Raw genomic sequence first — 14093 nt, 5'->3', positions numbered from 1 at the left:
AATGACTTGGATAAAAAGACAAACAGTGCCTCCTGTTTCCCTAATCATGAATTTTAACCTGTGACTGCTAAGTGGCTAAATGGAGATTGCCACTGGGGAGAACTAGCACGCAGTGTCTCATTCGGCTTTCACTAACCCTTGGGATATAAGGAGTAATTCATATGAAGTCATTGGATTTCCCAATTGGAGGAAAAAACATTCAAGGATGTAATGGATGCCTTTGTGCTGGCCCATGTATACCCATCACAATCTCCCTGTTTAACTCAACTGCAGACTGCAGTCATCCTGAAAAAAATCTTTGCATCAGCTACATGGAGCTTTTGAAAAATGACAATGAACTCATAAAAGCAAAAGCTGACAAAAATCTTGAAAATAAAACATAAGCTACCAAAAGATACTCCCTTATCAGTCATCTCTGTGTTCAAAGAAAAATTTCCAAAAGGAAATTTCATGAGAAGATTTCCTATATGTTTCATTGTCAGTAGCAAAACACCTGGAAGTAACACTCTGCACCATGATTAGACTGTTAAGGGGCCAAGACTCAGTAATTAAAACTGTAAGATATTTTACACCATAGGGCAGATTTTGCTCCTGTTTCCATTTTTCTACAGGAAGGCTTCCCTTCAAAAGTTATCAGGAAAGCCTAAAGCAACAAGAGCTTCAACAGTATAAGTTTCCTTAAAAACAATATAAGTTCCCCCCATATACAATTCATTAGAAATCTTAGAGTGTTTTGTATTTTATTCTGTTTTGGAGATTCAAATCTTTCAGTTCTCTATCCTACTGCATTATGCCAGTGTTAGTTCTTAATCTTACCCTGCCTGGGTTGCAAGCTGCAGCAGCATTTCAGGTGCCAATCTTTGTTTAATTAATAGTACGTGCCTGAATAAATGCTGCACAAACACGTGGGAGAGCTCTTGCTCAAAGCAGTACGTATCTATCTGTAGCACCCACCTGGAGAGCCATATTCATGTCTTGGCAAGCGGCATATCTTGGGCATTACTTCTATCAGTGTTTTCACGTATTGCAGGATCGTGCCTTGCAACTGCCAGAGACAAAGGGAGATTGAACTGGAATGAGGGCTTCTCCGGACACTGGTTTTAAAAGCACGCAGTTTGTGGACAGTTCCATATCTGACAGGACAGAAGGAAACTTTAATTCGGAATTTAAGAAGAATTTGCATAGTTTGGCTTTCACCCAAACATAAACTTCAGCCCAAGTGCATGGAGCTAGAGGGCTTTTACAGCTTCCTCCTGAACGATAAATCATGGCTGCACGGATGCTCAGCTTCAAAATACAGCTGGGGGTGTTTGTGTTCTCTGCAGCTGAAACACAAACAAGGCTCAGTCTTAGATCCAGCGCGACTGGAGCTCCTAACACAGAAAACATCTGACCAGAGCTGCTAAAGAAGACACTTCACAGCACAGGGAATATTCCTTTCACCTGAGGCATGATCACTAAATACTGAGAGGGTTAAAAAAAAATAAAAATAAAAGAATTACATACATGTAGAACTAGCTTCTTCAATTCTGATGTTTTCAACTAATATGGACAAGAGCAAACTATATTTCTTAGTTACAAACATTTGCTGTCATTTGGGGTTACATAACTTCATGCTATATACATATTATACTGGATTATGCACTAAACACAATTGAGCCAAACAAAAGATCTTCATCTTTGCTCTGAATGCTTTCTGATCTCACGTACTACCTAGAGCATTTTCAGCTAAGTGACACAAATTACATCTTCAGTAGCTACAGTGCTTTACTGTAGAGAAACTAGCCATACACTTGAGGTCTTCAGTTTTACATTGCTTTGTTAGACAAGTTCAAAATGATGTCTTTGTAGTCAAAACAGAATTTAAATATTTACAATGAATGAAAATCATCTCTCCAGTAAAGCAAGATTTTTGGTAGGAAAACATGACCTGAAAAATTATACACTTTTGCATACCCTCTCCCCCTTGTTAATGCTCTATATTAATAATGCCCTTAGGGAGCACATGGGATGACTTCCCTGTGGATCACATTTCTCTTCTGAAAGAGAAGGGAAAGCTAGAAAGATGAAAAGGCTATTGGCAGGCTGGCTTCAGAATATCTGATGAAAATGGACAAAATGGCTTGGATTAATAAGGAGTCACCTATAGTGGGAACATTCTTCTAAAGATCCAGAAAAGTTAGTTCTATCCATTTTGTTTTCCACTCTCTATCTTCCTGTGGTTCTGCAAGGGTACAAAAATACCATGAGACTGATGCTCTTGTGCTACTGCTGGGCATGAACTCTTGCCTGAAAGGTCTCCCAAACTGCAGCACAGGCAATGCTGATAGTCCACGAGGTCCACGTCCCACCCCTTCACATCTCAGGGACATTTAGCAAAGCCGAATGTAAAGTCCACCACCCCCAAATCTAGGCGGTTAATCACAGTGAACAGTTCAGGGTCAAACACTCCACCACCCCACTGAAATCAGCAGGATTCTTTAGCACCAAGAAATATCAAACCGTTAATACAGGTGTTTCAGTACAGATAGAGGTACACAAAAATATCCCAAATTTGAACACACTGAACTAAGATTTAAAGCCCAGGATAACTGCCCAACCAACACCTCTCAAAGCATTGAGGTTTCCCCATCACCAGAATTACCAGGCTCTTGACGATCTTCAACAGCTCTTCCATGACCACCGCGATCCCTTGATAGCCAAGGAGCCTGCAGATTGTCTTGAAATGAGGTGGTCCCACAAAATTGCGGTAGGAGCTATAGATGTGACTGTAGGCAATATTGAGAGGCTGAGAAATCAGAAGCACAGTGACAATTAGATAGGAGCATTTACGGGACCTGTAACTAATTTTCTTATCATAGTATTATGTTCCGTCATTTCAAGTAGCTTTTAAGGAAGACAAGGAAAAATAATAATTCCCATGATAAATTTCTTCTACTTCTTGTGGCAAACAGGAGATTGCTTTTCTTTCTACTTAGTCAAAGATATTCTAATCTCAACAGATCATCATGTCACAAGGTTTATTATTCCACTTTCTTACCAACACTGCTTTTCATTTCAAAAGTAATTTACTCTCCCATACACTCCTCATCAAAGACTTCAGTTCAATAGGCCTTTACCTTTTCAAACCCAAATTCTTCTCTACTAAAACTAAAAGCTTTATATACAGGCAACAGGATAGAGGTTTTCTATTGGCATTTGCTTCAAACAAGCAGTATTAAGACAAGTAGGAACTACAGCATCTGAGCCTAAGAGCAGTTGGAAGAGACAGAAAAGATCCTTTCTGTGGCCTGTAAAGCCCTCTGTTAGCCTATGAACTTAACTCAGTAGACATCCACATGTGACTGCAAAAATTGCTAGAATATGACCCTCGCCCATGGAGAACAGCACCTAGGGCTCTCTCCCCTAGACAGCTTTCTATTTAAGAGGATAAAACAGAATGTCATTTCCAAGGATGTACTCTACTCAGTGCCATCTTGGAAATGTGGAAATTGCTGCAATATTTTGTCACTCGAACATTTATTGAATCAATTTGGTAGGAGGAAAACAGAAGTAGGGAGAGCTAATTCACTTGTGTGAGCTGCCAAAGACCACACATCAGTTTTAACTGTGACACCGCATGCTCAGCCCTGGCTCTGAAATAGAAATGTTCACATCATGACTCAGCCCTGGCAGAGAAAGGCTGTATTCTCCCCCCACACCTTTTAATTATGACATTTGCAGCTTCAAAAAACAGCACCAAGTATATTCTTGAAAAGACTTCTGGCACATAGTGCCCCTTCCAGCAAGATGTAGATAAATCCCTTGGCTCATGTTTACTAAAAGATCTTTTTTAAACAAGGATAAGAAAACATATTGACTTGTATCCCAAATGCACTGTGTAGGGCTCCCTCCTTGTGTGAGCCCTGCATGCAAGAGGCACGCTGCATCCGCAGGTCGCAGGGAGTGTCCTCTCCTGCAGGGATTACGGAAGAGCACGTACTCCGCTTGGCTCTCCTTCCCTTCCAGTAGTGGAGCTAGCCTCGGCCAAGACACTGGAGAGCCAGGATCGATGCACTGGGCGAGCATAAGAGGAAAGGGGCAAGTGCCGAATCGGACAAAACGAAGTACATCCTCAAAGAGTGCTGCTTCCAACGACTGTGACACAGCCAGTCGCGTCTGAATGCTTCCGTTGCCCTCCCATTCTGACCCACTCCCTTGAGATTTACTCTAACGTTTCGTGTACTCAGTGAGCTACAAAGTGAAGTCATTGGATGAGAAGCAGAAAAGTATTTTCTTACGCGCTCAGATACAGAATTGCTGCTGACTGAGGTAGTAATTGGTCCTTCACAGACTCGACAGTTGCTTTAATCAATTCATTAATCGTCCCTCATTTTGTTACAGCCCAGTTGCTCAGTTGCAACAGGTGATCACCTACAATAACTCATAGGCATTTTTTGGAAGAGATAGCAGGATGAAGATAAAAAGTTGGAAAGCCCCCTACTTTCTGTGTAATATAAATTCAGCTCCTGGCCCTGGTAGATGAAAAAAGCCTGCAATACTAGTGTGTACAGAAAGGCTACTTTGAAGGCCCTATAGTGTACTCATTCGCAATATGCATGAACTTTCTCTCCCATCAGAACTAGATAACAAGGCCCCAGGTAAGTAAGGGCAAGAGTTTAAAAAATATTTAGGCAGATAGTGCCTACGCGGCACTTTCAAATGCTTTTTGGATGCCAACTCCATTTAAGATAATTGCTTTTGAATATTGTGCTCAGGTTTCTAGCTGCATCTTTAGACATCCAAGTCTTTTGAAAAATTTGTCTGTTAGAGGCTAATCCAAAGCCACTAGATACGCACGCTGATATGAGTGGAAAACAGCAATAGTTTATGTTGTCAAAAGTGCATCTATTGAAACACCACATGACCCCCAGCCTGTAACTATTGCCAAACTGCTCTAATACAGTCTTCCCAGATCCAAGCCAATTAACCATCAAGGCTGCAACAGAGCTGTGTTAGAGCAGCATTTTATTGCTATAGCTTTTGTAGTATATCATTCCAGCAACGTGGAGCCCACAGAAAGCATGCTTCTGCAGAGATTAGCAAGGCAAACAACCTTGCCCTTTCCTTCCACGCCTCTCCATAGACTCCTTTGCACATACAGGCATCACATGCCAAATGCCCCCTAATATTCCAGTTCCCACTTAGATGCTGCAGTTTCACTACAGGTAACACGCCGGTGGCTCACATTCCCATTTCAGAGGGCCCCAAACCCATCCTCCCTTATGGCAGCCCCTTTCCCCTCCATACTCCATGGCTAGGAGATAGTTCTTCAGTCTTCACATGTGCAACGGTCCCCAGAGACGGGACATCACCACCCAGTCAAGGAGCAATCGGTTGGGCTTTCCCCGTGATGGGACTGACATTTTGTCACTGTGAGCACCCGAGCTCTGCCGGGGAACTTCCCACCTTGCCGGTGCTCATTCTCCTCCCGCACGCTGCCCCGCCATGGGATAACAGAGCTGAAGAGCAGGCCTGAAGCTGACTTTTCCTTAGAGCGGGGGTCCCAGCCATAAGGCTGATGAGGAGAGGACGTGTTTTAGGCCATGCATTGGCTGCAGACAAGCAGGATGATTCATCCCTGTCTGTCTGCAAGATGAGGTAGGCTCCATCAAGCTCTCCGCAGAGCCCCGGAGCACGTTAACAACAGGCGCGTGGCTAATAATAATACTCTGTCTGTGAGCAATTAAAATATAACTCCATTTAAGGGTGAGATACACAGCTTGGGTTAAAAACTGTAGGATGTAAAAATGACACCAGCGTGTATTTTAAGACAAAACAGCTGAACGCACAAGCTGGTTGTACTGCACCGCTTACTCCCCCGGCCTGGCCGGCCCCCTCGGAGAGCGGGAGCGCTGAGCGCCACGCGGCAGTGCCAGCCCGCACCCCTTGCCGGGCAGCAAAGCCTCCACCCCGGCCAGCTCCCCCGACCTTTTGCTATTCTGAGGAGCGGCAGTCGTCAAAGACACCGCTGAGGTTTGCCCCACCTTTGGTTTGAGGCCAGACCAGCAGGTTTTGGAGCTGGGAGGCTGGGAGTGCAGACAGGTTGGGATCTGCAGCGCTGGGCAAAGTTCCCGCAGAGCAAAGGGAAACGTAGCGAGTGCCTGCCCTTTGTCCGGGTCTCTGGGAGAGCCTAATACTTTTATACTTAGAAGAATACTAGGAAAGACACCCGCTTTGCTTTAGGAAGTAATGAGACAATCCAGGACAGTCAGGAGCCCTGAACCCCAGATTCAGCAGCAAATGCAGTAAAAGAGAAAAGCAGTTGTCATTTCCAAGCCTTCACTGGCCATCACCCGGGCCCGTCCGAGCTCATCCAAAGAACGGGAGGGAGAGTTTTATCAGCTACTGAGCCATGGACAGATAATACTGCCAGTGCCAAAACCCCCTCAAAAAAATGAAGAACTAAAGAGGAATATACTTAGGGACAAAAAAGGACTTATACATACCCAAAGACCAGTCCAGACTCTCAGGGGAACCTAACTTCACTGATGGTGTGTAAGAAAGTGAAAAGCAGTTTTGACTCACGTAGAGGAGGGTCTCTAAGACAGACTTAGGGCAAACAGCCCGAACTGGGCCTGCTCTCTTCCCCTGCAACGAGCAAGATTTCTCCCTATATGGCTTTTACTGTGCTTATCTGCATCACTCTGCTGCTAAAACTATCGTGCAAGAAAAACTCATATCCCCTAGCTGGGAGGCACAGGACATGGGCAATACGGCAGGCACATTTTTATACTGCCTTGCTATATTGACTGACTTTCAGGGGGGTCATAGCAGAGCAAAACTGCCTGTTTTCACAGTGCTTTTTCTAACAGCAGCAGCAAAGCTGCCTGGGTAGCTCAGACACACTAATTTAACCCGACTCCACTGCCAGCTTAGCGGGAGAGCCGACGGGTGGCCTCGGCAGCGCTGGAGGGCGAGGAGTGGTTTGCGCCCCGCGACAGCCGCTGCCGCGGAAAAGCGGCATGAGCTGGTCGCGCCTGTGCCCGCTGGTGTGAGAGCGCGGGGCGCGCGGCCCCCGCTGCTTGCCGGAGGGGGCGAATGGCCCCCGCTGCCAGCACCACCTGCTGCAGCCATGGCTCCTGCAAGCCTGCGCGCAGCCGCCAAACACGCTGCACCAGAGCGCCACGCGCCTCCGTCCCACTCACACGCCGCGGCTATTTATACAGGCGCCATCAGCGTGCGCTGTCCTTCAGGTTACATCCATATGCACGGTCCTTAAAAACGGGTGGGCAAATTCACCCATGCACGGGAACAAGCAATTTCCAGTACACCCGGCATGATCTTGAGTCAGGCGGTGCCACGAGAAACAGAAACAGTCATGAAAATACATAAATGAAGCTCAATCTAACATGTTTACAGAGCTAAGAAGTGGTTAAGAAGCAGAAAGAAGTGGGTTGCTGGTAATTATACAGCTGCTCTGTAGGAGACTTGGCAACCTGCTGTGTTTTTTAAGTGGCTGAACGGCAGAAAATGGCTGTTTCTGCTGGGTGCTTGAGAGGAGCTCAAGGAAACGTGCGGTTTCCACCCATGGTGCAGCTGTCGTAAGGGGTGAGCAGGCCCAGGCAGGGCCATCGTGGCCACAGCTGGCTCTGCGTGCAGATGGGGTCAAGTAGGGGAGAAACAGCAGCACCAGAGCAGTCCTGAGCTGCCCGGTTTGGTACATGGGCTAGGAGCAGGTCTTCCAGCCCTGGGGAATGAGAATCCCGTTACCAGCCCCAGTGCAGCCTGACTTCTTGGCAACCTAAATTGACAGTATTTTAACCGTCAAATGGAGGTCATCACCATTCGTCACCACTTTCCAAAACTTTAACGTATATCTTTGTACAATTTTGCATGGACACAAAGTCTGGTGAAGACACATCATGGTGGAATGGGTTACTCCGCCACAAGCAGACACCAGAATAGTGAGTTATTATCACACATGTAAGAAAAAATGGTCAGGGTCATAAACTCTCCCAACCCGACACTCTCCTATAAGCAAACTCTTCAGCAGCAAGCTTGATTTTGGGAACAGATGATCCTAACAGCACTGAAAGCTGTGTTGTGGTTGCCTTTGAGCTAGTGGTATTGACCACTTTGTGGAGACAGGTTAGAAGGACCCTCAGCTGATCTACTCCAACTCTCCCTATTTTTCTTTGTACTTTGAGAGAACTTAATTTTTCATTTCCATCTGTTCTTGTAACAAATGTTATTTGTCAACACCCGAAATTTAATTCTGAAGCAACTGTGAACACCGATATGAACAACATGAATGCAGATGACAGAGAGGAGTTCTCTCATGGAAACACGATCACGTTGCAGAATGCACCTTTCTGCAGCAGGGACTTGTTTGCGCAGCTCCTTCCCTGCAGGCAAGAACGTACTTTACTCACAGCATGGGACCAGCTAAGAGCTCTCTTTCCCCATGCTCCTGTAAGGAATACCATGCTATGTAAGAGGCAGGAAGCCACCTGGGAGCACTTTCATTTTCATCCCTACTCATAATTATTTTCATTGCTGCTCCCAGTTTTCAGATCTCTGACAGCTGCAGCTCACAGAAACAGAAGGAAATACAACAGATCTTAGTAGACAGAACTGAAACGTCCAGAACTGTGGAGCATAAGTCAAAAGCAAGGGTCACACATACTCCCCGGGCACATAATTGTCCACCCTAAACCAGTTTGCATTGTCTCCTCACTGTTGACATTCAGAGGATCTTTGCAACATCACAAACTTCTTTCCAATAAAGAAATGGAAACAGAAACTCCAGACTCAGAAGTTCAGGTATCTCCTGGGAAAGTTCCTCTCTAGAATACATTTTGGCTTCAGAAAGCAGTGACTCACTTCAGACCCACGCTGCGCCTGTCGCCTCTTGCGCTGGCCCTGGCTTTGCCTCAGCCTCTTGCCCTCTCCCCAGACCAGCATGGGAGATCTCCAAGTCTGATACGAGCCAGGGGGATTCAAAGAGCCTGTCTTAATCCCACTGGAATTCAACAAAAGGTAGATGTAGTTTGAAAAAACAATTCCTACTCCTATCACACAGCTTGGGGGAGGGGGAGAAAGAAACCGAAAACCTAACAGACACAGCTGCAGCACCAGAGATGAAAATCTACTGCCTACAGGATTTAGTTTAAATCAGTAGTTTAAATGTGCAAGGAATCGTAACATTAAAGACAAGCCCCTGAGGGACAAAACATCAATACGCCATGTGGGCAGCGGCTCCAGAGCTGGGAGGGCAGCGGTTTTGCTGCAGGGCAGCAGACCGGGATGGGCGAGCAGTGCCTTTCCGAAGGATGGCCGAGAACCTCAGTGTTGCCTCCGAGCACCGTCCGTGTGGCACACCGTGGTCGCCCTCCGGGCTTGCCACGGCAGGCAGGGGATACGCTTCGGTCTCCATTTTTGTAACTGAAGGGCCAAAGCCCATCAGTGCTGGTCGTGGCACTCCGGCAGCAGGAAAAGCAATTGTCTCTCTCTGTGCAAGCACGTCGCTTTTACGTGGACAAACCCTCTTCTTTGAATGCCACTAAACAAATGACAGCAACACCCAAAGTGCAGCAAAGCTGGTTAGAAAAAGGGCAGCAACTACTGACTACACGCAACTCCTCTCCAGCTGCGAAAAATCCCCAAACAAGCCAAAACTCAAAACTATCTTGCTTGTTTTTTCAGCCTCAAAGACACGCACTTCTCCCAGGCACAAGCTTTTCGGGATAACGTTCCCAAATCACTCAAAGATGCTTGCATGCTGTTTCCTCCTGGTTGCTATGGTGATCGATGACGGAGCCCAGGACGGGTATAATACGAGGCAGCGCGCTGGGAAGGGATTGAGCAGAGACAGGAGGGACCCGAGCGGTGGCAGGAAGGGAAGGCGCTGCCCGCCCGCAGTCACGCTGCTCACGGCACACCGCCGGCCACGGCAGACCTGGGAGGGAAGGTAAGCAGCTCGCCGTGGCTCTGCAAATGCTTAGTGATGGAGGCCTGTGTTTTTGATCTTCGTATAAGAAGAACAATTAAAACAATCTTTAAGATGAGATGCTTCTTGAATGAATTAAAGGACAGTTAGTTACATTAAAGGAGAGAGGAAGAAAAAAGAAAAAAATCCTCAGTTTTGATGGAATTAACAGGAGAGTAACTATCGCATGCAGCTTCTGCTCAAAGTACTCAGCCAGTATAGAGAGATCAGCCCTGCAGAGAGCATTTCAGGGATCTAAAGGAGTGAGGCACCAAAATGACTTGTGGCTGTTGTTAAACAGTAATTCATTAGTGGACAAAGACTTTTGTTTTTCTGGAGGAGAGTGTTATAATTATTATTTATACTTTTCTTCTTTCCTAAAGATATTGATTTTATATTTCATCAGCCTCCAAACTTCACAATTAAGATCACGATATTACAGCATGAGATGCTGTAGGAAGAGAAAGAATTGATACTTTATTAAGCAACATGTGAGGCACTGAAAAATACAGCAACTGCTTGAACCAGTGAAGCAATCATTCATGGAGTCAGGAGACTCAACAGCTACAGCAAGGGAGGAGAGATGTTTGCAGCCAGGGAGACAGCTCCCAGCTCTCTCCTAGCTTTTAGGCAGCTGGACTCCTACCGTTACTTTCTCTTTGCCTCTGCAAAGGGAAATGCAACATTTCCTACATTCACAAAAGGGAGGCTTAGGTGATGGAGGAAAAAAAAATAAACAAAAACAGTAAAAAGTGTGAGCATCTACACATGGAAATTATGGAAGCACCAGTATTAGAAAGGAAAATACTAAGCATGGCAGGCACCTCAGCAGGTTGAGTTTAATTCCCACAACCTCTCTGTGGGCTTAGGAGTCTATAGTGAAACAGGGAGGTTTCCAAGCAGCCACTCCTTGGGGCTACGGTACCCTTCTGATAACGTTACAGAGGGTAGCGAGGTACTCAGTTTCTGAAAGTTTGCTAAAAAGTCTGAAGACAATTGTCAGGAAGCTTTTCATCTGTAAGCAACTGAAGTACTTGACAGATCTCAAAATGCAATTATTTTTTTTTTAAGTGACAAACATTCACAAAAACTGCGCAAAGACATACATGACATTTCCAACATGCTGTTCATTTTAGTAGCTACCTTGTTTCTGAAGCCTATACAGGTCCAATCTAAGGGCCAGTAAAGCCAGTGGAAAGATTTCATTGATTTCAGTGGCCCTTGACTGAGCCTGTACATGAATCAAGAAACTCAGCCTATTTCTACTTATGGTTTCAGGGCCACGATGAACATTGAAGTCCACAACATCACTTACACCAGTGCCACAGTCTCCTGGGCCACAAACAACCCCTGTCCGGAGAACTACTACCATGTCATGTACCGACCCAACTGGAACAGCGTCTTCGCCGGCTATTTACGCCAGAACTTCCACCGTGAGGAGAGAGTTCCCCACTCCCTCAGCTCCCTCATCCTCCACAGACTCACGCCATCCACTGTCTACATCCTCTGCATCACGTGCAAGAACTCTTACCCCTCCGGCAATCACTGCACCACCTTCCACACTCCAGATAAAACCCCACCAGGTTTCAGTGGCTCTAAGCATGAACCTACCACCTCCATGTGGATGGTGAGCAGCTTGTTGCTTCTCTGCTTTACAGCTATCTTGGTCTACGGCTGCCTGCAGTTCTGGTCTGCACGGTGCCACAGGGCTTCAAGGCTGAAGCAGTATGACACCAACTCAGAAGGAGATGTGGGCGAACAGAGCAGCTCCCTGGAGGGGCCTCTGAATGATGGCTTGAAAGAGGAGCTTCTGGAAGTCCCCATGACAACCGTTCTAGTGAGGAGTTCCAGCTTCATGAGGGAGAGTCCGTATAGTTCCCCCCACTGCTTTTTTCCCTATAAAAACAGTGATGATAAAAGGGCCATCTTGCCGCAGCACAGCCTTCAGTGACAGCCAGATAAAGGGACCCCTTGCTTAGCAGTTTGGTTCGTGCTGCTCTTTCCCAGCTCTTGCCAACGTGACCGTCTGTGTGTCCACGGGGGCTATTTGTCCCAGGATAGAACATGAGTTGGAGACATTAGCCACAAGGAGAAAGATTTTTGTCAAATGACAAAAATATTCTCATTTACTGAGGGAATTTTAAAAAAATATCCAAGTCAAGTCTTTGAGAATGGACAGGCTAGGCAGACTCTACTGGCATTATCTAATCTGTATCACTGCTGTAGATTCACTTCAGAGTCATCAAGCTACATCCACAAGAAACAAACGCCTCTCAAGTAGTTTCATACTTGAGTGACACTTCACTGGTATGCCCAAGACCTCATAACCCTTGTATAAACCTTCATCATAGACTTACAAAAGAGCTTTTTGTCAGTATTAAGTAGACTATATTTGCACACAAATAGTTTAGCAGTTCTCAGTTTGAACTACAAATGGGATTCTGGAAGTGGCGCCTTACTCTGGGAGAAGCACTACTCTGGTGCTCCAACTCTCTACTCTCTGCACGTTTAGGAAGATAAGACTTGGTCTCAGCTCCAACAACAAGCACAGAGTGGTGTTAGCTCACCCTGACACTGGTACCTTAAGGAGAAGAATATGGAAAAGCAAAACCACACTAAAGCTGCTTGTTGCATGGCTTTTTGTTTCACACAGCACTGTGACCCCCTGCATTTGAGTAAACTGTTCAGTTAATGAAGCAGTTCCTGTGTTTCCTTCTTCCTAAATAAATGCTTCCAACATCCATCCCTACTGGCTGCTGTGGCTCATTTACTGACCTTGGACCCGTAGAGGTAATAGGGCTGAACGTTGGCTGGTTTGTCCCGCTGGGGCTCCTGCGTGAATGGGATCGCAGTCCTCACAAACCTGCGGCAGGCATGGGAGAAGGGAAGGAAAACAGACCATACCTCATTAATTGTGTGCAGTAGAGCTCTGGGATGAACTGCCTTTGCAGGTTAACTAGCATGACCTAATGAGTTTTCTTTCATCAGCTGAGTCACATGAACTCATATGCAAGCCCCTGCCCCAGTCTGTCAGTGATGTAAAACACATTAGCTCGCCACAAAGGTGGTTTTTCTTCACAGTTGCGGCAGGCAACAAACATATATACAAGCAGCTACCACAGCTCTGCTGCTGAGTCCCAACTCTTTAAACCACACCAACCCAGTCACTTGCCATCACTGTCCAACTTCACTGCATGAATTTATTAGCACTTTCAAGGCCAAGGGGAGCTGGCAGCAGGGGCTTTAGCTTCCTTCTCACTGTCAGTGCTGTTTCCCATAGGAAACGAAAATGTCACTGCAATGCATGTGAATTTTATGTGGTAGGTTTAACATTTCTGAATGAAATGCAAGGTCTCCAGCTGCCCCCTGCCTTGCTTTTCCCCCTCTCACCTGTTGGTGGATCCATTGTAGCAGTAGTTGGGTAGAAAGTCAAAGTTGAGCTCCCAGAAGACGTGGAGGGTGATGCGCCCATAGGGTGCGGAGACGTTGTGGTTGGCCTCTCGGAACATGGCATCAAAGCTGTCCAAAGTCATGTGCTTGCAGAGCAACCTGTGAGTCAGGCGGTTTATTTCCAAGAGCCACTCCAGCTCCTGCAGCACACAAAGCAGTGACATGTTACCAAGATGACAATAAAAAGGCTGATCTACTTGCCAAGGGAACGATTTTTATATCTACACCCACACAGAACTTTCCAGGTGTGACTGGGCTCTGACATCAGGTGAGGATGTAGCAAATGCGAAAGACATCAGTTTAATTCAGTGGCCAAGGTCAATTGCACTTCTACTCAACAGGGTCCTGGTCTAGGATTTCCTAAGCCCACAAGCGGCAAAATTAATTTGTTCCTCACTGAGCACCGGCTGGCTTTCACATCAGAAGCCCTGAAAGGTGGAAACTGGTAATTTTACACTACTTGACTCTGATGCTCCTGTAACGTATCAAAGGCAGCAAATCCTGTACACAGAGACAGCTACAAACAATGTCTGAGTCACCTGCATCCAGCAAGGGGAATTAAAGTCAGGATTTCCTTCTCCCAGATCACAGGACTCTATTATATGAGCTTTGTAAAATCTAACTGCTTACTATCACCTTATGATTTACACAGATACTTCATGACCTAATAATA

At 46.0% G+C, this 14093-nt stretch overlaps 2 protein-coding genes across 5 annotated transcripts in view; one reads left to right on the top strand and one right to left on the bottom strand.

The window, feature by feature from the left end:
* The window catches only part of CYFIP2 (cytoplasmic FMR1 interacting protein 2), a 59468-nt gene that overhangs the window by 14068 nt on the left and 31307 nt on the right, over positions 1-14093 (bottom strand). For all 4 annotated transcript variants that reach the window (XM_064520924.1, XM_064520926.1, XM_064520925.1 and 1 more), the window contains 4 exons: positions 13361-13560; positions 12746-12833; positions 2645-2788; positions 955-1045 (listed from right to left, as the gene is read on the bottom strand). In XM_064520924.1, the coding sequence (XP_064376994.1) occupies positions 955-1045; positions 2645-2788; positions 12746-12833; positions 13361-13560 (523 nt within the window). The remainder of the gene's footprint in view (positions 1-954; positions 1046-2644; positions 2789-12745; positions 12834-13360; positions 13561-14093) is intronic.
* FNDC9 (fibronectin type III domain containing 9) lies at positions 9637-12713 on the top strand. Its single transcript, XM_026118566.2, has 2 exons — positions 9637-9952; positions 11249-12713. The coding sequence occupies exons 1-2, from the start codon at positions 9753-9755 to the stop codon at positions 11919-11921; spliced, it is 873 nt and encodes a 290-aa protein (XP_025974351.2). The 5' UTR covers positions 9637-9752; the 3' UTR covers positions 11922-12713.

This window comes from Dromaius novaehollandiae, chromosome 15 (assembly GCF_036370855.1).
Source record: "Dromaius novaehollandiae isolate bDroNov1 chromosome 15, bDroNov1.hap1, whole genome shotgun sequence".
In the NCBI taxonomy this organism is placed as follows: domain Eukaryota; kingdom Metazoa; phylum Chordata; class Aves; order Casuariiformes; family Dromaiidae; genus Dromaius; species Dromaius novaehollandiae.
The sequence above is the reverse complement of the archived record's forward strand: the minus strand, read 5'-3'. Positions and strand labels throughout refer to the sequence as shown.

What these genes read in the sequence shown, in the direction of transcription:
- FNDC9 (XM_026118566.2), top strand. Translation starts at nt 9,753, where the DNA reads ATGCTTGCATGCTGTTTCCTCCTGGTTGCTATGGTGATCGATGACGGA. An exon ending in CGGCAGACCTGGGAGGGAAG is followed by an intron (nt 9,953 to 11,248) that starts GTAAGCAGCTCG and finishes TTATGGTTTCAG; the next exon opens with GGCCACGATGAACATTGAAG.